The sequence below is a fragment of the Chenopodium album genome, chromosome 5 (genome assembly GCF_948465745.1).
Source record: "Chenopodium album chromosome 5, dcCheAlbu1.1, whole genome shotgun sequence".
Taxonomy (NCBI): Eukaryota; Viridiplantae; Streptophyta; class Magnoliopsida; order Caryophyllales; family Amaranthaceae; genus Chenopodium; species Chenopodium album.
This window is the reverse complement of record NC_137838.1, coordinates 9,265,241-9,291,436: the sequence shown is the minus strand read 5'-3', so window position 1 is coordinate 9,291,436 and position 26,196 is coordinate 9,265,241. Positions and strand designations below refer to the sequence as shown.

The window sequence follows — 26,196 nt, the reverse complement described above, 5'->3', positions numbered from 1 at the left end:
ACGAATTTCTGATGTTATATTGACATTAAGTTCACATAACTAAGTATAAATATAATAATCTATTATGAAAAAATATATCAAGTGTGTTTTTTATTAGTTTCGTAATGCTTTTTTATTATTATTATTATCGCACACAAACACAATAAAATTATGTCAAAACTTATTTTGATCTATTCTTAACTTTTGAAATAAGTATAAATAGGTTAAACTCAACAATCCCTAACTATATTAGTATTGTGCGCTATACGATTTTGACCCAACTAATAAAAGATTAATTTTGTTCCAAATATGAATTATTGATAAAATTCGATATTACAATGTAACTTTCATAAAATAACAGAGAGAAGTTTGATAATTAACACCAACAATTATTATTTTTCATTGGTTTTAAAAAATTATATATTATTTTTTTACTTTATCACAGACAATCTTCAAAACCTTTAATTTTACCATCAGTTTGCCTAATTGCCCTTGCATAATCCTTCAATTTTCCCTTCTTTTCCCCTTCTTCTCTCTATTTCCTTTTTTTTTTTTTTTTTGCTCTTAAGACAACATTGGAGGGGTACCAGTCTTTGAAACCTATACTTTTCAAACTCAAGCATATAGGACAAAAGGCTTGTCAAAAGAAAGGTGTGTAGCCTTTTCCTAGAAAAGGATTAATCTACTACGATACTATTTTGTATAATAATGTAGAGTCAATTTTCTAACTTTTAATGATAACTTCCCAAACCTTTAATCCTCAAATTTTCTCAATTTTTATTATTATATATTTTTTATTCAAATGCTATCACTTATAAAGTTTTTAGCATAATTTCCACTATCACCTGACATCCTCAGTTCCTCACATCCAAATATATGAAGTATATCTTAACATACAATATAAATACATATATACCAATCATTAAAGCAAGGGTAATAACTTCCTCCAGCATACAATTATACTCTATGAGTGTACGTTTTACATCTCCTTGTGCCGCCGATAGCCACTCCCTTGCTAGGTAGGTGGTTCCACCAAATGGTGTTGTCAAACTTAACTTTGATGCTCATGTAGCTAGGGAAAGTTTTGTTGGATTGAGGATTGTTACTCGTAATTATAAATTGAAAATTGTGCTTGCTGCTATAAGAAAGGTGAAGGGCATGTGGGATCTTGCATTAGTCGAGGTTGTTGTCTTACGTTATGGACTTTAGGTGATGCATTGCTTTGGTTATGCATCGGTTTGGCATTATTTAAACTGTCGATAGTGCTAGTACCGGTCAAACTTAAGCATTTCGAGTCTTTAAGGATATTAGATGGTTATCAAGTTTCTTTAATTTTACTTATTTTTCTCACATACAAAGAGCAGGTAATGCTGTAACATTATTCTCACCCCACGAATCTTGATTTGCAACGATAACGTTGAGGTGTGATGGACCACTACCAGATTACCAAAGGACGAAAACAGTATAAAAATCAATAATAACAGTATAAAATTAATAATAACAGTATAATAAAAAAAAGCTCTTTCCTCTTTCCCTCTTTCTTCATCAAATCTCGCCGGATTGATAATAATATAGAACTAGATAATGCCCGAGCCATGTTTGGGTCTTAAATTAATATGGAGTAGTAATTAAAATATAGAAGTCCCTATATAAATATAAGTCAATAGTCAACCACAAATAAGTAAATAAATAATGAAGTTTATAATTAAATTAATGATTTTGAAAAAAAAAAGTAATATTGTTTAGGAGGGAAGAAATCCCGCCAGAAATTATCTTATTTTAGTATGTACTATATTAGTCCCGTGCGATGCATGATCTAAACTAATAAATTTTCTATATTTGTTTATTTTTTCATATCAAAATTAAAAAAAAAAAAAGTCTCAAAACAAATAATACATTAAATATAAATAAAAAATAAAAAATAAAAAATGAAGCTCATAGAAAAATTGAATGATGAAAACAATATTCAAGGAAGAAAAATTAAATTATTATTGTTAGAGAGAATAGATTGTTTTTCAGAAATTGATATTAATAATAATATAGTTTACCAAAATTTTAATAAAAAAAAATTATAAAAAGATGACATCATTTATAGTTTTGGACAGATAATTTTTAATGACATCATAAAATGTGTTAATTTTTTGAATAGGATAATGTTAGCGGTTGCTGTTTTAGTATTAATTATTATTATAGATAAAAAATAACAACACATTTGGACCTGTTCTGATTTACTGAAATGAATTAAACCGAACTTATTGGAGTTGAAATGAACTGAAAGAAGGAAATTAACAAGTGAACTGAATTTATTGAAGTTGAATAGACTGAAAATTAGCGGAAGAGAACAAACCTTTACCCAATAACATTTGCTCAAGATACGTATTCCGTACTAATCAGTAAAGCACGGGTTATGCTCTACTCGTAGTTAATGAGACTTGAGAGTAACCCCGGACATCGGTGGTTTCCTTGATCGGGAAACTGCTGTTCTAGGCGTGTCATCTACTAATCAATTCAAAACAACACTGGAATCCTGAAATTTTCCAGCATTCGTCAACATGGTAAACCTTGCTTCTCTCTATCTTTCTCTGCGACATCAACATTTCAAATTGCCTCCAATTCTAAGTTTTTTTTTTTGCAGGATTACCTAAAAACGGTTGTTCCTTCTCAATTCGTTGCTGAGCGAGGTGCTAATTTAGTCATCATAAACCCAGGTTTTTTCTCTTACAAAACCCTAATTTTTCTATCACTTTATACATTTTTTTTATTTTTGTTTCGGATTTTGCACCTGAATTTGCTGAAATTAGGAATTACATTGTGTTTTTCATTAGGTTCTGCCAATATTAAAATTGGCCTTGGTACTCAGGATGCTCCATTAATTATTCCTCATTGCATTGCTCGTCGAACAACTGGTGCTAATTTACATCCTCGAAAAAATGTCGTAGATCAGGTCTGCTATATCCACATATTTGCACAATTGCGCTATCATTTTTGTAGAGATATTTTTGTGAGCTATGTTATGGACTTATAGTGTTGATTTTCAGGCGTTAAACTCTCAGGTTACTACGGCACAACATGTCGAGCGCGAGAGAGCTTATGACACTGTGAGTGAATTTGCTTTCTTTTTACAAAATTAATCATTTTAGGGATTTGTTGTGCTCAAATGTGAGTTTTCATAGCCTTAAGAAAATGAAATAGAAATAGACTTAATCATGAATATTATGGCTTAGGATTCAGGACAAGTGAGGACAATCTCAATAAAGCATGAACTATTATGCCTGTATATTTGACGACAATATTATGACAAAATTTTCTATCCCCGCTTCTGCCTTTTGGTGCTCGGGGTTATCTTCCTCACCTCAAGGCTAAGGCTATAATTATCAAAAGGGATGTATGTGTGACTCAGTGTGAGCATTCTGCATGGTTTATTAAACGCTTTTGGTCTATTCTTTACAGATTGCTTCCTTTCTGAAGATCCCTTCTTTAAATGAAGAAGTTTCCAATTCATATTCCAGGAAGGTGTGTTGCTCTTTCATGTTTATTAGAATCAATTTTTATATTTGCAGAGGATTCCTATGCTTTTATGATTTGTTGTTGTCGATGAGGCGCATGAGGTGTTAAGTGTAAACTTTTACTAATTGCAGAGCCTGTTATACAGTTAGTGTTTTAATGTACACAGCTAGCTTATGCTTTTTTGAATTTTTATGTTTTGATTCTTTAGATATTTAATGTTTAACACACATACTTATGAAGTGTGCATATGATGTAAGGATTTCTTTTGTTAGGTGATTTGGGAAGGAGATCATGTTTTTTTTTTTTTTTTTTTTTTTTTTTCTAATAAATGATATACGTAGTTGTTTCATGCGCCTCATAATTGCAATAGTTCCATGTAAACGTTACTTAATGTTTACCCTTCCAAATTTTGTGCATATATGTTTTGCAGATGTCACGCCTTGATGGATCTAACCTCACAACTTGCAAAAAAGAACCAGAATTCACTTGGACGGATGTTTATGAGAAAAAACCTGATTTTTTTCCTCCATCAGGTAATGTTATCATTCTTTTCATTTGTTCCTCTTTCTTTTGTTGTTGGGCTTCGTTGTCTGATGTGTTTTCCTTAAACAAGAAGAAAATCTTGATATGGAGACTATTAATCTTTCTCAGATTAATACTCAACTAGGATTTTCTTTCTTAGCTTAATTGCTCATCTCCTCGTCTAGACAATAATTTTCAACAAACCAAATTTTATTAATCCCTTCGTTCCTAAATAATTGACAAAGGCAAACTTAACACACATGCCAATACACAAGTTTGACCTTAGATTTATGTGATTAAATGCTTGTAAAAAATATATTCAATATATTTCATGATAAAATTTGTTTTTTGTAAACATTTTTAAAAAATGATGGTCAAAGTTAGTACTTCCTCTGTTATTTTATTATTGCACTATAAGGGTTTAACACAAATTTTTTGGTAGTGGAAAAAAGGATGAGAGAGAAAGGTATAAATACAAAGTTGTCCATGTGATTGTATACACAATATTAAAAGTAAGTGTTGAAAAGTAAGGGTATATTAGGTATTTGTAGTGTGAACACAAATATTTCTTTTCCTAAAATGAATATGGTGCAATATTTGTGAAACTTCCTTAAATGCCAAGTGGTGCAATATTTGTGAAACTCTTAAATGCCAAGTGGTGCAATATAAAAAAAAAAAAAAAAACGTAGGGAGTATATGGATAGTGAAAAAAGTCAAATGTGTCAATAATTTAGAAACAGAGAGATTAATTAGCAATGAATAAATTGCATATTAACGTTGCCAGTATATAAGCTTACAAAATCTAGAAGTCATTAAATTTAATTCTACCCTAATTAAATCTCTATCTTTAGTGACAACTTAAAATATAAAACTTATGAGAACTAACAAAAAAATACCACCTCTGTGTCTTATTTTGTTTAGCTGCACCTTTTCAAAGACAACATTTCCTAATGGTTGTATAACAAAACAAAACGTATGTGATTAAGGTCGGAGAAAAAATCTAAAAATTTTCTAATTATGTGCAACCACCACCACCACCCACCCTCCCCTCTCCCCGTAACCCACAACCACCCATTGATCTTCTCTCCGAAGCCGCCACCACCACCCTAAACATATAAAAAAGGTTAAAATTGGAAATTATTACCTCCTCATCACCATAAAATTTTGAACTCTAAGCTGTAATGGTATTGTAGAAACAAAAAAGGATTCGCGAGAGAGGAAGAAGCTGGTGATTCGATTTGATGAGGAGGGGCGGCGGTGACAACTTTTATGGAGGAGGAAGTGATAGTGACAAAATCTTACGGTGGTGGTGGTGTAGTGGTTGCGAGAAAAGAGAATAAAGAGTGGTGGTGAGGGTGGCTTGAGAGAGAGGAAAGAGAAAATATGGTGGTGGTGGTTGTTAGAGAAGAGAGAGAGAAAAGTGGTGGCGAGGGTTGCTTGAGAGAGAGGAGAGAGAAAATATGGTGGTGTGGGTGGTGGATTTGGTTGTGAGGGAAGAGAGAGAAGTTGAATTTGTGTTTTGTTGAGGGTTGATTAAGTTGGGTTAAAAAGTTATTAACATACAATTAATGTGTTAATTGGATTGAAGTAACGGTCTAATAAACTTTACTTAAAAAAAAAAAAATTCTTAAGGATTTTTTTTTTTATGCACATAACTTGTAATATCTGTTTTTGGCAAAAGTCACACGAAATAGAAACGGAGGTAGTATCTTAAAAATAATTACCAAAATAAAATTGCATAATAGTAAACATAATTTCAGTTTAGTAAACATAATTTTAGTTTAGCAAAAATAATTTAGGAAGTAATATAACATGGCTGCAAAAGGAAAGTGGAGCAAGTAATTAAATGCAGAGGGAGTATCCACTAACATTAATTTCTCTTTAGTTCAATAAAAAAAGAATTTTAATTTAGCTTAAATAAAGTGAAGAGAATAGAACCTAAGCCTTAGAAAAAAACCTTTACAACTTCTAAAAATAACAATTACAACTAGGAATGGCGATGGGTTAGATTATGTAAGACCCGACTCCAACTGCCATACAATTGAACACAAAATCCGAATACTTAAAGTCCAACTCCGCAACCTCCAACTCCGACTAAATGCAAACTGTTTGTAAAAGAAATTTCTACATCGTACATAATTTTTATATAACAAAAAAGGTCGACATATTCAATTTCATAGGCATAGTTCAAATGTTTCGTTAACATTTTTTCTTATTAAAAACTACAAAGCTAGATCTACAAATTGATAAGAATAGCTACACATGAGAACGAAATTTGGGTTCTCTAAGTTGATATAAAAGGAGAGAGATTACCCGAGGACATATAAAAATTATAAGGGTAAAAATGGGGGAAGTTTTAGAGAAGAGATAGTTTTAGGATATATTCTACTAGAGAGAGAAAGAGAAGGAGAAAAGGAGATGGAGTACTATCGATGAAAGGAGGATAAAGATCATAGTATCACCCAACAAGAATAAAATGGCGTGAAGTAGTCTAAGGGGTTGTTTGGTTGGATCATTTGGAATGAGTTGGAATGGAGTTAGCATCTATTCTATCTAGTTTTTGTTTGATTGTGTTTTCTAGTGATAGAATCTCATACCCAAGGGGTTCTAACTGCCCCCCCATACCCACCTCTCTCCCTTGAGATTCACAATCCATTCTTTTAATGAAGAATAGAATCCATTCTAACAATAAAACCAAATAACTTTGGACTAGTATGGGGTTTAGAATCCATACCTCTCTAGTATGAGATTCCATACCAATTCATTCCAATTTGATAAACCAAACACCCCCTAAAAGGCTAAAAAGGGTTTGGCTCTTTATAGCCAATAAAAAAATGTAGCACAAGCGATAAAGATATAAATATCGGGTCTGACTTTGACTTGGGTTGGGTCCGTTGGACCTCTAGCACGATCCAAGTCTCACTTCTACGTTCGGACTTGTTTATTTCTCGGATTTGAATTGGACTTTTTGTTTTTCGGATTGGGTCGGACTTGGATCAAATTTGGATTGAATCGCCATCCCTAACTACAACCACCCCCGGCTTCATACTCATCACTATCTAGAACTTTTATTGTGCATTAAAGCATATCATATATTTTCCTCAAGCATGCAAAATTATGTGGGAAGTCTTTGCTTACTTTTTTTTTTGCCCCCTGCCTTACACTTCAGTGATACATGCAGAAACTTCAACAAACAATGATGTCAGTGATCACTTGTCAGATCTTAACAATGAACATAAGGAGACTGCTTCTGTCAGTGAACAAATATACAGGGAGTTCATATGCGGTGAAGAAGCACTAAGAATTTCACCATGTGAGCCGTTTTGCTTGAGGAGGCCTATCCGCCGAGGTCATTTTAATGTTTCTCCATATTATCCTGCACAGCAGGTAGGCTCTTTTTCTAAGCTTAAACAATGTTTGCATTTTTTTATATCTCCTGTTTCCACTTCATCCTTGGGATATGTACCCATACTCAACAGATTATGTTTGATCTTATCACCGTCTGTAGGTACTAGAAGACCTTCGTACTATTTGGGAGTGGATCTTGACTGAGAAACTGCATATTCCCTTAAATCAAAGAACTACGTATTCTGCTGTTCTTGTTGTGCCAGAAACTTTTGATAATCGTGGTACAAGTTATATAGTTCTTTCTGTTTTTCTTTTATCGATCAATGTTCTTTTCATGGGAGTTAATATGTCACAATTTGGCCTTTCTGTTACTTTGTTTTCTTTGAACATGTGGCTCTTGCCCTTTTACTTTGTAAACAATGAGTAGTCCTCCCTCATATAAAAATATCAGCATTTGCTTGCTATGCTAAATGTTGCATGGTCTCACTGCCGTATGCTAGCTGAAATCAGGACTGCAAAAAAAAAAAAAAAAAAAAAAAAACCAAAGAGTGCTTTGTCAGATAGTAAAGTCATATAGCTTATGGCTATTTTAAATTAACTCTTCATTTTATTTTCCATACCCGTGTTGGACACTTAACACTTGAGACTTGAACATGTATTAGAATAAGTCAATCAGGCACTTAAATCATCTTGAACCACAACCACAAAAAATAAAAATGTAGAAAAGGAAGAAAAAGAAGAGTAATAGACTATGTGCCATATGTGCTCATGCAGAGGCTTCCAGAAACATTTTTAACAAGAATTAGCAATCAAGTCATCCTTAGATGGCTGTATCTATATTATATTAACAAAAAAAAAAAAAAAAAATCTTCTTGGAAAATTCTTTTTCTTCTTCAGTCGACCTTGTTTGAGTTACTGAAAAGCAGAATCAGAAAAAGAAACCCTCATAATCTTCTTATTCTTCTCTTGTTGACCTTGTTAGCACAAAGGAGATGAGCAAATTAGTATTGCTGGATCTTTAGATAATAACATGTTTACAAGAGGGAAATCGTTTGTTTTGTACTTGTCATGATAAACCTGATCTACTGCATTGGATTCTGATGCATGTAGCAGGATTTTCACTTCATTTCCATTTCTGCATCTCTGGCTATACACAAGTCCTTGTCAATAGGTTCAGAAGGTATTAAATAAATATCCTGAAATTAAGTCTGAGATATGTGGTCTTAACTAGTGCTTTACTTTTAGAGTATATAAGCTGCTGCAATGCCGTGGTTGTTTTTGTGATTTATTGACTAAATTATCTTACTGGAAGTTAGATCCTTTGATGTGCTGGGTTGGTGTCACGTTAACCTTAATGAGCCTAACACCAATTCACACATGTATATCCTGCTTTAGGTCCATGATGACTATTTTGTCATTTTTATTACTTTGATGATCAATTACATAAAATACATGATTATGATGTCAAGCTCAGACTTAAGATATCTGGGGTCTCATACTCTCATTCTTATCTCCTCTTTATCACAAAGTTTTGCGCTACATTATATGTACGAGATTCCAGGCATGTTTTTAAAAATCTAGAATCATTGATGACGTTCAGGGCATCTTGGACCTGATGATATACTCCATTGCTATTGTTTTCATGAGCAGAAATAAAAGACTTGATGTCCATAGTATTGGGAGATCTGCGCTTTGGTGTTGCGGTTGTTCACCAGGTTAGAAAATGCATGAACTTTGTTGTTTTTCGTTTTATATGATGTTACAAATCTTCCATGCGTGATCCTTAATATAGCTCTTTCAAAAATCTAGCATTGTATAAACCTTAAGCTTTGTACATAGGCTCACATGCCATTATTTTTGTTCAGCCCTAGGTATATTCTTGTAGATATTTGTAGTGAACCAATGAGGATTTTTTTGTCCTGTTGAACCACACTCTTAATCTTGTTGTGAGCTAAGCTAGAGTCTAGGGATTTAGTAAGCTCACGCATAATGGAGAGTAGAGGCCTTGCTACCATTTGGTATCGGAAATTTAAAATACACTTATTGAATGAAAATAAAATCTTTGAAATGAAACACAGTGAGATTAAAACCATAACTTTCGTTTTTCTTCACTTGCATTAGTAATGGAAGCATGGTTTGAAAATATGTTTTGGTCACAATCACAGGAGTGGTTTGAGGACAATTTTGGTTTGTTCTATTGAAGATCCTTTACAATACGGCTGGATCTAAATGATGATGCCGTAGTTTTACACCAGGAATAGAAGCAAACATTCAACTCAAATATCCATTACCCTTAGAAATGATATTGTTAAAACTTCTGAAGACATCCTGTATGCTGTAGTGAATTTAGAAGCGATTTTTGAATACATTTTGGTATTGCTGTCAGTTTATACTTGAAGATATAGGTGCTACTTAACCAGACAACTATATTTTGAGGTCACTCCTAATATGTACTTGCTTGATGTCAAGAAGTCCCCTAAACCTTTATTCTCTATATTTCTTGTTTTTATTTTGTATATTATATATATTTTTAACCTTTCTAATTGTCTGTATAATATTTTTTGCAGTGAACAAATTTTCCACTGCTTTTTCTTTGTGCTCATACATGGTCCTTTTTTAACACATACTTGTGGCTTTTTGCTTGTGTGTGGAAATATATCATGATCCATTTTACTTATATCTTAATTCTGATGTCAATTGTTGGTTTTGTCTGATTAATAAATTATTGGTGATCGGCAAATAGTAAGCATATATAACGATTCTTCAGGAAGCTCTTGCTACTGTCTTTGGGAATGGGTTATCAACAGCATGTGTTGTGAATATTGGTGCCCAAGTCACTTCAGTCATTTGTGTTGAGGTATGCCTCATGCTCTCTCTCTCTCTCTCTCTCTCTCTCTCTCTCTCTCTCTCTCTCTCTCTCTCTCTCCAGACCTACAACTGGTAATTGTCTCATTCCAAGACGCTTCTTATAGTGAAAACATTATGCAACTTTTTACTGTCATCTAGGTCAGTAGAGGAATGTAGAGCAATGATTGGGCTTAATCAATATGTGAGTGAACATTTGTTGCGGGAAACTGTGTGAATAAAGATTTAGTTTGAATTATTGCTCTTCATCACTTGCTCCAATTGTAGGTCATCAAGGCCTTGAGTTTAATTGTAGATATTGTATTTACTGAATTACCGGAGGCTTTAAAGATGGATTAATTCCAAATTTCTAATGATATTTCTTATTCTACTGTAAGAGGAGGTGTATTTTTGAAATGCATTTCTTTATATTGCGATCCAAATCAACTACTCATGTGGCATGAATCACCAGGATGGAGTTGCACTACCTGCAACAGGAATTACGTTATCTTTTGGAGGAGAGGTGTGGTGCAATTCCTTTATACAAGTACATTTGTATTGTTAATTAAAGCAGCTAAGAATTTTGTGATTTGTTCAGGATATATCAAGATGCCTGCTGTGGACTCAACGTCATCACCAAACTTGGCCACCAATTCGAACTGATGCAGTGGCAAAACCTATTGACCTGTTAATGCTTAATCGACTAAAAGAGTCCTACTGTCAGATTAAGGTGATTCTTCAAAAATGAGATTTTTCTTTCTTGTCTAGTTAAATAAATATGATTTAGACTATGTTGGTTATAAATTTCTCTTTGGTACATAAGAAGATAAGAAGTTGTGTAAAATAAACTCAACATTTATTTTGGTGCATGCTACTTATTTAAAATGTTGCTTTGAAATAATAACTAAAATCTATGTTATTCGGACTCTTTCATTTACCTCACGTGTCCGTGTCGACACGACTCGTGTCGGACACCGACACTTGGACACTTCATTTTTAACTAAAAACACAACTTTATTCAAGAAAATGGGCGAGTCCGACGCTTGGACACCCGTGTCTAATTTGACACCTCATCTGAGTCCAAGTAACATAGACTAAAATGTTAGGTTCTTCTTAATTCAGCTAATAGTGGGTGAGGTGATTTGGATGAATCATTAGCCTTTTTAGGTGGGGTGTTTCTCATGATGATGCGACTAGTGTAGTAGCTAGTTTTCTAGAAATTCATTTAGCCTTTTGATTTTCCCTATACTTCTGGATTCTATTTGCCGTAGCTCTTGATTGTTATAGATGGGTATCTATGTACAATTCTTGTGTCCTGTACATCCTGGGGACGTGTTCTGGGCTTAGAGAGTTCAAAGTAATGAACATCCTTAGATTTGTATTCTTGGAGTGAACATGACAGGCTCATCAAATTAATTAAATTATGCATACAGGAGGGTGACACTGATGCTGTTGTGGTAGTTCACTCGTATGAGGATGGCACTTCAGTTGGAGCTCATAAGACAAGGCTAACAGCTCTTAATGTAAGTTTCTCAAATGATAGCTGTATTGCATCCTAATAGATAACCTGTGTTTCAAGTCTCCACGATTTCCCTTATAGTTTGGGATTTTTGATGAAAAGTCATTGTGACAACTTCTTTTACTATGAGTCCATAATTATCTTTCCGTATCCTGCAATTTTTATTTTCTTATTATTGCTTCATGTGCGGGAATGCATATTTTTAGAGTCCGTGTAGAAAAGAGAGAGCTCATAGCCACATTTACTAATGTTGCAAGTAATTTGCAACTTCATTGCATTTATAAAAAATAAAATAAAATAAAAATAACAGAGGAAGTAACTTATTGTACAATTTAAGTGACAAGCTGAGGAAATAATATTTTCAGTCATTTTTTATGATTGCTACCTCGGGGGGAATGCATATTTTTGTAGCTTGTGCAGAAATGAGAGAGCCACTAAGGTTGCAATTAATTTGCAACTTCGTTGCATTTATAAAAAAAAAAAAAAAAAAACAGAGGAAGTGTACAATTTTAACGACAAACCAAGAGATCATATCATCATAGTCTTTTTTATCACTTGGGAGCTTTGAAAAGATCAATTAATTAATTAATTGACTTTACCAAAAACTAATGCTATTACCTTCAAAAGTTCATCAAATTTCATAAAATGGTTGAGGTTGAGTTCAAATTCAATCCCTTACATCCCTAATCTGTGTAATGGTGATGAATTCATTTGTTAGTTGTTGGTAGTACACTTTAGTTGCTTAGTAAAGAAGGTAAGTTGCAAGAAAGAGAGATAAGAAGTATGTATTTAACACTCCTCACCGTTCCTCTATATCCATTTGTAAATATCTAGGATGTGTTGAGGGTTTTTGGCGGTTTAATCAATAAGGCAATGAGAGGATAAGAGAGCTGTATAGAGGATTAGAGGTACAAATGAATATGATGTTAGTCCTATAGTGAGTATCCTTTTTTTTTTTTTTTTTTTTTTTTTTTTAACGTTGTTAAAAATTATCAAAAAATTTATGTATACAAAATACATTAGTGGGCAATTGACTAAAAGTATGTCAAGTCTTTGTTTTGTGGTAGCCATTAAACTGCTAGACATGCATTGTACCAAACCACCATGGTATCAATGCCTTTATAACCTTGTTTGACAGGTGATATTAACTGTACATAATGATTTTGAGTTTTTATAAAATTTGAAGGAAAGCCTCATGTTTTTGATGATAGTGTTCTATCTTAATGCTCTTGGCCTCTAGGTGTGTTCTTATTTATTTATTTATGCTACCTCTAGCTTTTACAGGTAGTAATAAGTAGTATTGGAATATTTCCGTCAAATAAAAAAACACATATATGTGCATGTTAATATGTGCTATTTATTCGTTTATAGCTTTTTTGCTATAACGTTTTATCCAGACATTCACCACTCTTGATTTCTGGAGCCTCTGTCTTTCTCGTTGGTTAGTTCATCTAACCATCTTAGAATATCTTTCACATATCTGAATATTTTAATCTTATCTTCACTCTTGTATTAAATCTGTAGCTAAATGACTACTAGTCTACTAGAACATCTGTTATGAATGTTAGTGTTTATTTTGACCTTTAACATTATTGGTTTCAATAGACTGCTTTGTATAGCATCTAATCACCTTCAAAATACCGCTGGAATTTGTTGTTCCCCCCTCCCCTACCCCTCCCATCCCTTTAAAAGAGTCCTAGTCTCTAAATTTCAACTTTTCAATTAAAACATGTACAGTGTTCTTAACCTTTTTCACTTTCTTGAATTAGGTACCTCCTATGGGCTTGTTCTATCCCAAGCTTTTGGTCCCAGAAGTATATCTTCCACCGCCCCGCACGTGGTGAGGGTATCTCCTTTGAGCATTATTTATGACTACAAGGAGCTTGTTAATCTTTAAACCTATATGATAAAGTTCTGTCCTCACATGTACTCATTGCTGTAACATGTATAGATTCTACTTTGTCAGGTTCCATGATTACGAGGATATGTTGGAAGATACTTCAAATGTGGAGTACCCAAGGAGACCAGATGGGTCAGACTTGTATCCTGGCTTCAATGCAGGATTTTCTATGTGGGAGGGTTATACTGTTTTTACTAACAAGCATAAGAAAGAAGAAAACCTTGGCCTTGCTGAAGCCATCACAAAAAGCATACTCTCAACCGGTAAAGCTAAAAGATTCCACGAGTGAATGTTCATGTTTTTCACTATGATATGATATTTAATTAAAAGCTTTGGATGTCTGGGCAGGGCGAATAGACCTTCAGAGAAAATTGTTCTGTAGCATACAACTGGTGAGCTCCCCGGAAATAAGCAATAAGTAGTATCTTTCTAAATACATTTTGATGCTTTGAGGAGCTGAAGTGCTGTTTCTTGTAGGGTGGCGGTGCATCTATGACTAATGGTCTCGTTGCTGCTGTGGAAGACAGGTAAATTTTCCTTTATGGTTTGACATTTGGACTGATCAGTCTGATTTTTCTCACCAGCTGCTTTTAACAACTGGCTTGGGGGCAACCTGTCAGCAAAAACTATTGATAAAAACCCTTTTGGGACCCCTTTCTAATAACATCGCTCAATAATGGTTTTAACAGTATACTTTGCTATGACATAAAACATACTTTGGTATTTAACTGTTACTTGAATGACTCAGTTGCTTACGTTAAAAAAAGAACTCAATTCCTGCCATATTCTGAACGCAACATGCCAGCTGTTACGGTTATAGAAGCTCTTTTCTAATGTCACATCCTTATTCCTAAAGTGTAAGTTTGACTGGAAAATCATGTGAGTGTCGTGTTCTAACTTGGCTTTATTTATTTATTTATTTTTATTTTTATTTTAAAATGAGTAGATGGTGTGGACTTTACTCTGTGTTAGATATTTGGTTGATTAGGATTTTTAGGACACCTTATCTACTACACAAAAACTCATGTTTTGTGTGGTTGTTTAGATTTTGTGAAGGAAAGGGGGATCGTGGATGGTTTAGGGAGTTCATTACCCCTAGGGGCCGTTTGGTTCTCAAAGGGGAAAGGGAATGACATAAATAAAGAAAAAGAGGGAGAAGGAAAGCAAAACCCTCATTTTTCTTAAGTTGTTTGTTTTATAAAAAAGAAAGGGAAACATACAAGTACAACTACCAACCTTCCCTTCCATTGTTTCATCTACAACAACCACCATTACCCCTCCCCTCTCCTGCCATTTCACTCCCCTATGCTGCCGGTGCTCCTTCCCCATTCTGCGGACAACAAAGACGCCACCATCCTATCCCCCGCCGACGCCAACACCCTTCTCTCTCTCCTCTGTATCCTAAGTTCCTAACTTCTTTTTTAGTTGTACTTTTTTTGTGGAATTTGATGTTTGGGGTTGGTTTTAGGGTAAGTGTTGTGATTTTCAAATAATTAGAGTTGTTTTGGGTGTTCATGGGTTGGTTTTCAGTGAGATTAGTTTTTTAGGTGGTTGTGGACCTTGTGGTGGTTTCCTGGTTGTGATGGTGGTGGGAGGGTGGTTTCTGGTGGGTTAGGTACAAGCTAGGGCGGTTTCGGTGGGTGGGGGTAGGCTTTTGGAGATGGTTGGTGGTTTTAGTCTTTTAGAGGTTGGGTGGTGGTTGGTTAGGAGGGGTTTGGTGAAGGGTGCTGTTGGAAGGGGTGGTTCTGGCAGTGGTCGGGGTGGGTCTGACAGTGAGTGGGACAATTTCCTGCGATGGTGAGGTGATGTGGTGTATTTGGTGGTCTTATTGGTACTTAAGTTGGTTGGGTTAAAAAGAGTTAGGAGGTTAGGGTGATACCTTGTGGGGTTAGGTGAAGAGAGAGACGATTTGAGGGTGAAGCTTGAGATAATGATGGTTAGAGAGAGAGGACATTAGGATTTTTGATTTGGGCCTAATTTTTGGGCCTTATGAAAGTCTGTACTAGCAAATGGTTCCTGTTCCGATTCAAAAACTGGGTACCGGGATACTTGCGCACCCCTACCTACACATGATGACATGAAGTGTGTATTAGCAAATGGTGCTGGTAAATGGAAGCTAATTAGTGAAGACTTAGCACTTTAGAAATGAGGAACATAGAAAAAACAATTAAGGGTGTTTTTTTGGGCCTTCTGGTATATATTTGAATGGAGTAGAATCCATTCCAAAATTTCCAATATTTGGTTGTGCAATTTTTTTGTCATGACACCCCGTATCGGTAGTATTTAACTCCTGTTCAAGTCCCTGTGATGGATCACCCTATGAGGGTCAACAGTCAAGAAGCGGCACCCAATACGAAAGGGACAACAGAAGCAAAGAAAAGGAAAACAAACAACAAAGCATTAACAATGTCTAATTATGGTTTTGCCATTTTAGCTAAGGAGTCACATGTATCCATCTTTAGTCTTAGATGTCTTGAGTATATAAAGGGTAGTAAACTTATTAGTTAGATAGGCAGAAATTGAGTGAACCTCTTGAGAGACTTGTAGCCTCAAGCTACTAGAGAGATTTGTAGCCTCAAACTACTGAGAGATTCATAACCTCAAGTTATGACTATCCTTATGTAATCCAACCTTTAACCAATCAAATGTTCAAGCTTTTAGCCTTAAATTATTATTAATCGCGCTTAATTAAATCAGTAGAATTCAGTCTATAACAGTCCCCTACAATCTCATACCTCGTCACGCCCTAAGATTCTAAATCCATTCCCACCCTAGATTCAAGCCCTAACTTAGTAAATTCCATTTTAGTTTCAAATTAAACAAATTTAGCAAGGTTTGGTCCCATATCCATTCCATATTATTTTGTTGGGATTCTTGGGAATACGATTCTCTGTTTTCTCGTGCTGTCCTTTTTAAGTCAAAGATCATCTTAGTTTTTCTCTTGGATGATGATTATCTCTTTTCTCATTGGAGGAGATAAGTCTCTTGCTTGGAGGGAGACCATGAACTGTTGGTGAGCAAATTGTGTTGCTGTGTTTTTAAAGGGACTAAATTCAGGAAAATGGGATAAGGGGTTTGTTTATTTTTATTTTTAATGTTTCTGTTCCTACAATTTGATAGAGAAGTAAAAAGAAAAAAAAAGGTTAGACTTATAAAGTATTGAAATTGTAACATGATCTTAATTTGCAACCCTATTGGAAATCCCCGTTCCCACTCAGTCTGCAGCTTATTGGTTTAGCACTATTCAAAACAGAATTTTTTACTGCATGACTAGATTCTTTCTGAAGTACTTGTTCCTTTTTTTGACATACCTCCTTTGTTACTTGCAGGGTTTTGCATGCGATCCCTCCAAATGAAGCAATTGACACAGTTGAGGTTTGTGCATACATTCACTTCTCCTTTTTTCATAATTATTTACTCTGGATTTACCAAGGCTACTCTAATCCTCTGTATGAATGCCATTGATGAAGTCAATTAAACAAATTATATTTGTAGGTTTTGCAGTCAAGAAATAACCCAACCTATGTTTCATGGAAAGGTGGAGTGGTAAGTAAAGGCTTGTACAATTTTTCTTTCTTTCTTTATTTATTTATTTTTTTTTTTAGTAAAAGAGGAGGATTATCATTATAGTAAGCCAAACGGCACTTACAATCACAATAAACCCTTATGGCTTCACTTCTAGTTTGCTCCCATACCATGATTAATTATTCGAGGTTAAAGTATATTCCTCAATGGAAATGTATTAATGAACTGAATTAGGGGAGGGTTATTATGGGCAGTTTAGTATGTTAGTAATTATCAAATTTAGTACATAAGGGGAAATATGCAATGATGTAGGAGGTGCCACCTAGAGGCGTCAAAACCACACCGACCCGATCCAGATCCGACTCGAAAAATATCCGATTCAGATTTCGACTTGTGTACTCAGTAATTTAGCATGACTCAACTTTAAAAATTGATCTCAACATGATCAAACTGAAACCAAAACCAAAACCGAATCGGACACTAGATTGGGGGAAGGAGAGGGAGGGAGGAATCTATTTTCCCTCTCTTTAAGCATTATCCCTCCAGAATTGGATATTTTTGGAGGGAAAATGGAGCTCACCTTTCCCCTTCCTTTCTCTTATAACCCTTCCCCCTCTTTCCCTCCCCTTCCATTTTCTTCTTTGCTATCCAAACAGAGCATGTAAGCCAAAATATAATCCAAATGCAGTATTTTGTTCCAATTGCATGACATGTTTCAGTTTGATAATTTTTGTGTACCTAGGGGAATCACATTTTTCCATTAGGACGTTTTTCCACACCAATTTCATTGATGATACCGAATATTGTCTTAGTTTATTCACCCCCTACATTCCTTCAGGACATTAGTTTGAGGAGTTTAACTGGTACCTGTGGTTCCTAATGACTTTCTCTGCACAACAGATTCTCGCCATTCTTGATTTTAGCCGTGAGGCATGGATACACCGTGAAGATTGGATCCGCGGGGGCTTGTATATTGGGAGTAACAGAAAGTACAAAGATTCTTATTATATACAAGCTCAGCCTATGTGCTATATGAATTCCTGAGTGCCGTGAGTGGTTTCCTTGCATGTAAACACACTAGAGGTAGTATATTAAGTGGCCAGGTTAGTTTAGCCGCCCTCTAAAACATCAGTTGGCACATGGCAATTGTAATAGTTGAAACTGGTGTTTATTATTGAATGGGGAAAATAGTATGGCGTTTGCTTGCCTGATACCCTGAGTGGTGTTTATTAAAAAAAAGGTTACTTGTGGACTTATGGTTAGCCAAATATTTGATGACTCCTTTAATAAATTGGAGTCCTTTCAACGTCTTTGAATAGATTTTTTTTTTTTTTTTTTTGGGTGCAAACCAAATTCATGGCGTTTGCTTGCCTGATACCCTGAGTGGTGTTTGTTGCAAAAAGGTTACTTGTGGACTTATGGTTAGCCAAATATTTTGATGACTCTTTTAATAAAATTGGAGTCCTTTCAACGTGTTTGATTTTTTTTTTTTTTTTTTTTTTTTTTTTTTGGCAAACCAAATTCATGGAATCATGGCTGTTGTTTCATTCCAGATATGTACTGAGATTCAGTGTCTGTGTTTCATTTATAAGCTCTTAATTCACATTAAAATAAAACTAAAAAGTTCTAGATTAAAACTTTGAATTCTGATGATTAAAATGAGTATTATGTAAACACACTCTGTCATTGGCGAGTTTGAATTTCCAGCCTTAGTGTTCTGTAAGACCTTGATCGTTCTTATATTATTTCTGATCAATAGTATTTGTGTGGGTTGTTAATTATAGTGTATTGTTTTTCTGGGTTTTATGATGGTTTCCTTGGAGTTTCCAAAGAAATCCAAGGGGAAGCTCAATTTTGAATCCTTAAAGAGGGGGATAATATCATAGAAGAGGATGAGTTTTTGATTGATTTAATCTGAATTTCAAAAAACTCCCAAGCTGTATTGGAAATTTGGAAGTATTGAGGATGCGATGGATAAGTACGGGTATGTTAGTCTTCAACTAAGTAAAGTTGATTCCAAAGCAAATCAATGAATTTATGAATTTTTATACTCTTTCCGTTTCATAACAATCACAGTACTTTCTTTTTACTTTCATTTTATAATAATTGTAACACTTTTTTAGTTGATAACTGTAAGCATCCACTTGGGTGCTCAATATATAATTTTCCTAAAGCTTTGTGAAATACGTGTAGCAAATCTTGTAATTACAAAACAGAGCGTGTAATAAAACAATAGAAAACCAAGGTAAATTTGGGGTATGTTCACTTCAGCTTCAATCAGTTCAGTTCAGTTCAGCTTCGATCAGTTCAGTTTAGCTATTAATTTCCTTCTCTCATAAAATATTCATTTCAGCTTCAATCAGTTCAGTTCACCTCTTAATTTCCTTCTTTCATAAAATATTCAGTTTAGCTATATTTTTTTTTTTGAAGAAAGTTCAGCTTCAATAAGTTTAGTTTTGTAAATATGAACAGACCCTTGGTCCAGTTGTAAGATTACACCTTTTGACCTAGACTTCTTAAGGTTAGGGGTTTAATCCCCACTATAGATACTTTGAGAGTGAAGATTCCATACATTTCTCTCTTATTTTTAAATAAAGTGTCTAACCCGTAAATACTGGACTAGGTAAAGGTTGAGTAAATGAGAACTGTAGATGAGTTGGAGCTCGAAACGTGTAGACCACATGCTAGTGGGGTCTATATAGTCAACAATATTTATAACCCTTTCTCTCTCTCCTCTCATTTTGTGTGATAAGTCAGTATTCTCCACAAACACAAACACAAACCCAATAATAAAGCAATCTCTCTGATTCAATGGCGGATACTTCTTCATCCAACCGCCGACGTCAATCAAGCCGTCTACAACGTCGAGCCCCAGCCTCCATACAAGTTCACCGCCCCACTGATTGGAACGTTGCGATTCCACTTTTGTCCCCTCTCGCATCATCCCCACCGTCGATTAATCGAACCGTTGAGATTGACTCTTCTGCTTCCCAAACGACGTCGTCTAGGGCTGAACAAACTAAACCCATCGTTTTCAAGAAGTGGCAGCATCCTGCCGCCCCCTTTTGCTATGATTCCGCTCCTTCTTCTCTTGCTCCTTTTGGTTCTTGTAGATTTTGATGTTTTTTTATTTTAATTTTTGAATTAGAGAAAATAGGGTTTGCTTAGTTTGTCATAGATTATTGTATAGATTTGAATTTTATTGGAATCAATAAAACTAAAGTGGTAGTACGATTCGGTGTTTTTCGTATTTTGTTTGTTTATTACTTTAATTGTTGTTTACTGTTGGATTAGTTTGAATACACTGATTCGTTTTTGAAAAGGAATACTCCAGGCTAATTGCTACAGTTACAGTAGTCACTTATTCCACAGGAATAAGTTTATTATTTTGGGACGGAAGGAGTAATGCAGTAATGCATCTCAAACCTTGTTAAGGCGGACACATAACTGAGGTGCATAATGTACCACATTCAAACCCAATGTTCAATTCCCATAAATTACCTCAATGAAGGAAAACACCAAGGCTGAGCTAAAAATGGGCTAAGCTAAAAGGCCTGGCAATCAGCATCTTGTGCAAGTCTAACGATTTTGCACCTACCTTATTAATTTGCATGCTCTCATCTTTAAATATAGGTTTTTTTTATTTTATTTTTTCCAATCAACCATTATGCGGTTTTTAAAAAAACATATTAAGTGGAGTGGTGGGAACTCACTTTGTAGGTCACAACTTGAGGCCCGCCAACTATAATTGTTTGGGAGTAGAAGGATAACCTTACCTGAACCTCTTCCTTCTATACTCAAGCGTTGATTTACGGAGTTGGGCTGGCTATGAAGATTAATTGTTACTCTCTATTATTATTTCTAAAAGTCAAATATTTGAATTATATAACATAAGACTACATTTGGACAATCGATTAGATCTTTACGATTCAAGTGGGGAAGATTTCCCTAAAAATTGTTGAATAGTAAATTATTTCCTTATTTACGTTGGTTTAAAAACTTATTCCCACTAAATTGTCCACGTAGGATTGGTAGGTTTTTTTTTTTTTTTTTTTTTTTTTCCCAAAGAACCGCCAACGGTGATAGTGGATCTATACTTATAAAACCGCTAATGTCGTTAGCGGTTCTTGTATAAGAAAACTTCACAAGTTAAAACTTAATATAAGAACCACTAACGACGTTAGCAGTTTTATAACAAGTATGAAACCGCTATCACCGTTAGCGTTTTTTTTTTTCAAAAAAACAAAAAAAAACCTTTTTCCAATCCTACGTGGACAATATTGTGGGAATAAGTTTTTAAACCGACGCAAATAGGGAATTAATTTACAATTCAACAATTTTTATGGAAATCGTTCATTCAAGTGATCACAAATAGTTAAATATTATCCTTTGGAAAAAAAAGTTAGATTTAGTGTGTTTTATTCAAAGACAACGATTAACATTATACTAGGGTTTTATGTTGTTTGTGTATGTTCAAAAATTGCAAATTCCACATGTCAATGCTAGAAACAGGTAAAGGTTAATTCAAGCAACCACTAACTCATGGTTAAGTTCCTACCAGCTTTATCTCTGAATCCTCAAGATTATATGTGAGTTAAAATCTCATAGATCATTGCAAATGTTGAACTTTAATGGATTAATGTATCTTATTCAATTTTTGGTTTCCTTGAAATTTTCCCATCAACGGTTTAGGAGCTCAAAACGAAATATTTCATGGCATGCAAAATCTTAATCAAATAATTTTTGAGACGCAAATAAAAAAATTAACATGCAAACTGAAACAAATTTTAACACACATAATGTTTATTTAACAACAATTTCAAGCTCAATTTAGACTCTTAAGGATTAAATGACCACCAAAGTATTGATCGAATAATATTTGACACGTAAATCGAGACATTGTATGTCCAAGTGGGGTTGTATAGCGTTTTACTTAATTATTAGTTATAATACATACTTAGGACCTGTTCTGATTTACCGAGTTGAACTGAACTAATTGGAGCTGAACTAAAATGAACTGAAATAAATTGTTTATGAGTGAATGAAAGTAGAAATTAAAGTGAACTAAATCGATTGGAGCTGAACTGAACTGAAATTTTGTCGAAAAGAAGAGACTCTAAATTTCTTTTATTTTGAAAAAAATTAAAGTTGGTAAAATTGGAAAAATGGAATGGGTATCAGGTGGGGTCATAGTAGTTGACAAATTGAGAACCCTACATTGACCATCCCACTCCAATAACTACATTTTACTTTACCATATTTTGTTTAATTTTGGGTGGGAGTGAGTGGGGGTTGGAATTTGCTGCCTACTAAACCAAACAGAAGATAATTGGTTTTCATTTAACATACAAATACAAAAGCTAACCCCCTCTCTAATCACATAATTAATTCAACCCTATTTCTCTGTCTTTTGAATTTCAGAAAAATAATTTACAACAATCAATGCCTCTTTCCCTCCATTGCTAATATCTTCTCTCTCCTCCTTCAATTCATTACTCCTCTCTTCTCTCTCTCCTCTGTCTCTGAATCAATTTAATTAATTTACCCTTCTCTGCTAAAATGCACCTTTGATCCCAATTTTCCTTTTCTTTCAAAGTTGAGATCTTTTCATTGAAGAAGAAGAAGAACAAGAACAAGAAGAACCCCAGTAAAGCAATGGTTGCAGAGCCTTGGTTACTGAGAATGGGGAATCAGGTAAGTAGCAATCTGAAAAACTCCCTTCTTTTACACCCAACAAGCACAAGTAATAGTAGTAGTAGAAAGAAGAAAAGTAGCAGTAGTAGTACTAGTAGTTGCTCTAATATTGGTATCTTGTCATTTGAGGTTGCTAATGTTATGTCAAAATTGGTCCATCTTCATAACTCTGTCTCTGATGAAGAGATCTCAAAACTGAAGCATGAATTGATTAAATCAGAGGGTGTTAAGAAATTGGTTTCTTGTGATGATTCTTACCTTTTAGAGCTTGCTTATTCTGAGAGGGTAGATGATTTGAATAGGGTTGCTGAGGTTGTTTCTAGGTTGGGGAAAAGATGTACTGAGCCAGCTTTGCTTGGTTTTGAGCATGTTTATGGGGATATTGTTAGTGGTAGGATTAATGTCAAAGATTTGGGGTTTTTGGTTAAGGATATGGATAGTATGATTAGGAAGATGGAGAGGTATGTGGGTGCTACTGCTAATTTGTATGGTGAATTGGAGGTTTTGAATGAATTGGAGCTTGCTACCAACAAGTTTCATTTGAATCATAACCTTGATAGTCGTAGGGCTTTTGATCAGAAGTTGTCTTGGCAAAGGCAGGATGTCAAGCATTTGAAGGATGTTTCTCTTTGGAATCAGACCTATGATAAGGTTGTTGAGCTTTTGGCCAGGACTGTTTGTACCCTTTATGCTAGAATTTGTGTTGCCTTTGCTAATGTCGATGTGCTTCGAGGAGTGCCTCCTGCTCAGCCTGTTGTCAAGAGCATTGGTAAGCTTGAGAGTCGCCGCAGTCTTAGGCTTATGAACCGGAATAATTCTTTGCATAGTCAAACTTGTGAAAAGAAGCCTCCTAGTTTCAAGACTCAATCTAGTCTTAAAAGAAGTGATTTAGACCTGCTTCATCGTCAGGATTTAGTTTATCCTTGTGCTCCTAGTCCAGGGAGGATCTTCATGGAGTGCCTTAGTCTCAGCAGTTCAGCTTCAAGAGTTGATGATGATGAAGATGCATTTTCTTGCAGTGACCAAAATTCCTTTGTGTCTGAGTTCAAAGTTTTGGATGGTATGAAGGAGGAGCATCCAGACTGCTTAAATCGCTCCCAAGCTGGATTTCGTTATAATGGGGAACATGGGCAGCTTCAAGATTCAATGAATGCCTCACGTTTTGGCCCCAAAAGTAGGCTGGCTACTTATGCTACTCCATCCACTGTCGGAGGTTCTGCTCTTGCTCTGCACTATGCTAATGTCATTATAGTCATAGAGAAACTTCTTCGTTACCCACATTTAGTGGGAGAGGAAGCCAGGGATGATTTGTATCAAATGTTGCCAGCTAGCTTAAGAAAGTCTTTGAGGATGAATCTCAAGTCACACTTCAAGAACTTTGCAATATTTGATGGCGCGTTGGCTCATGATTGGAAGGAAAACCTTGATCGGATCTTGAAATGGCTAGCTCCTTTGGCGCATAATATGATCAGGTGGCAAAGTGAGCGCAATTTTGAGCAACAACAGATTGTTTCAAGAACAAACGTTCTTCTACTTCAGACCCTTTATTTTGCCAACAGGGAGAAGACAGAAGCAGCAATTTGTGACCTTCTTGTTGGTTTGAATTATATATGCCGTTATGAACATCAGCAAAATGCTCTGTTGGATTGTGCTAGCAGTTTTGACTTTGGTGATTGGATGGAATGGCAATTGCAATGCCAGGCTTCTTGTCTCGATTGATGGGTAATATGAATGAAGTTGGGGTTTTTTCTTGGTTTAATCAAATACAAAGATATAGATTACTTTGTTTTTGTTGAAAGGCATCTAGGGTTTTGGCTTTGGCTTCTTAAGTACTAGTACATACAAGTAGTTTTCTCTCACTAGAGAAAGGAAGTAATTTTTTCTTCCAAACATTATGTATGTACTTTTGTACATAGTAATGATAATTTCTCATAATTTTATCCTAGATTTCTTTCAACTATCCCAATTGAAGCTCACGTTTTTGGAATTAACATGTACATGGATCTTTCCAGCTTCTCCCTTAGTAAGGTTATATATTTGCGTTCTGCCATTTTTCATGTAAATAGACAGTTAGTCAATGGTTGAGCTATTGTGTTGGTATCCGCAGAAAGCATTGTTTGTGACTGTGTGATAGTTGTACTACCTCCGGTCCAATTTACTCGCAACAAAGGGGTATTATAGTAAATTTAACCAGAGGTAGTATAATTAATCTTCTGTTTTAAATTATGTAATCTGTGTACATCTGCAACTTCTATGGTCGAGATATATGATAGGAGTCACCAATCTGAGTCATAACTGCATTTGAATGATGGAAGAGCACTCTCCACTCCCTGTATGATTCGGATCCAGATTTGGTGTGAGCGTGTAAGGTTTAAGCTCCCAAGATGCCGACTTGAGGAAAAAGAATATATTACGAGGAAGCAACAAATACAACAGAGGTATGATTTTTCCCATTCTTAATGAAGTGCTTGTATTTGGTACGAAAACATTCTTATCTCTAGCATCCTGACGTTTTGTCATTTGTAGCATTGTTACAGTAAGTAAACCTCTTCTCTAGTGACGATATTAAACCTGCTCCATATGCATTAACCATGTCTTTTTGTGTATTGTCGCAACACCTAGTGATGGTGGTTGTGAAAATAGTAATATACTTTTGACATGAAAGCATGTTGCCTTTTGTGTATTGTAATAATTGTATTGTAAAGCTAATGGATAGGGATAAAATAGTATAAAACCCACTGATCCATAGATTTATCTTATCTGTCTTTGTTCTGATATGAGTATATTTTAATGAACATAATGGCTTGTTTGTAGTTGTAGTATTACCAGGGATTTGATTATGCTGGAGAGAAGAACATGAACTTGCACTTTGTTACTTCATTATCAAAACCACACCTAACGGCACTATGTTTAACTTGCACTAATATTAATTTATCTCCCTTTCTATGTAGTGATCGAGCTTAATCCGCACTTATGTTCATTGTTGAGTTTCCATTTTCCAGCATTATCAATTACAAACCGGCTTTTCTGGAGTTTTGGTCTTAGGGTCCAAGGGAGCCCGCCCTTACAAATTTTCCTGCATATCATATACTTGGCATACGTCAAAATATATACCAAAATAAAATGTAGAAATACTTCGTGTATGTTTGGTTGAGTAGTATACGAGTATATTCTAAGGGTCTGTTCTCTTCAGTTAGCTTAATTTCAGTTTAGCTCAGTTCAGTTTAGCTCCAATCAGCTCATTTTAATTCAGTTCAATTCCTAATTTCCTTCTCTCATAAACAGTTTAGTTTAGCTCAGCTCAGTTGAGTAAATCAGAACCGGCCCTAATACAAACGTCAAATGTCCAAAGGAGTAT

The 26,196-nt window shown here is 34.9% G+C and overlaps 2 protein-coding genes across 3 annotated transcripts; both read left to right on the top strand.

Annotated features, from left to right (window-relative positions):
• Positions 1 to 2,384: 2,384 nt before the first annotated feature.
• Positions 2,385 to 18,614, top strand: LOC145631827 (actin-related protein 9-like). 2 transcript variants are annotated; one of them, XM_081684018.1, is made up of 20 exons: positions 2,385 to 2,534; positions 2,615 to 2,687; positions 2,805 to 2,923; positions 3,018 to 3,077; positions 3,430 to 3,492; positions 3,917 to 4,019; positions 7,190 to 7,395; positions 7,517 to 7,637; positions 9,007 to 9,071; positions 10,124 to 10,213; positions 10,673 to 10,723; positions 10,799 to 10,930; positions 11,634 to 11,723; positions 13,489 to 13,559; positions 13,686 to 13,882; positions 13,968 to 14,011; positions 14,097 to 14,146; positions 16,949 to 16,994; positions 17,115 to 17,165; positions 18,045 to 18,614. In XM_081684018.1, the coding sequence occupies exons 1-20, from the start codon at positions 2,532 to 2,534 to the stop codon at positions 18,186 to 18,188; spliced, it is 1,779 nt and encodes a 592-aa protein (XP_081540144.1). In that variant the 5' UTR covers positions 2,385 to 2,531; the 3' UTR covers positions 18,189 to 18,614. The 2 variants fall into 2 exon arrangements, with proteins under 2 accessions (XP_081540144.1, XP_081540143.1); XM_081684017.1 differs by having other exon boundaries at positions 7,178 to 7,395.
• A 3,901-nt stretch (positions 18,615 to 22,515) lies between these two features.
• LOC145630355 (protein PSK SIMULATOR 1-like) lies at positions 22,516 to 24,940 on the top strand. Its single transcript, XM_081682614.1, has one exon. The coding sequence runs from the start codon at positions 22,800 to 22,802 to the stop codon at positions 24,555 to 24,557; it is 1,758 nt and encodes a 585-aa protein (XP_081538740.1). The 5' UTR covers positions 22,516 to 22,799; the 3' UTR covers positions 24,558 to 24,940.
• Positions 24,941 to 26,196: the final 1,256 nt, after the last annotated feature.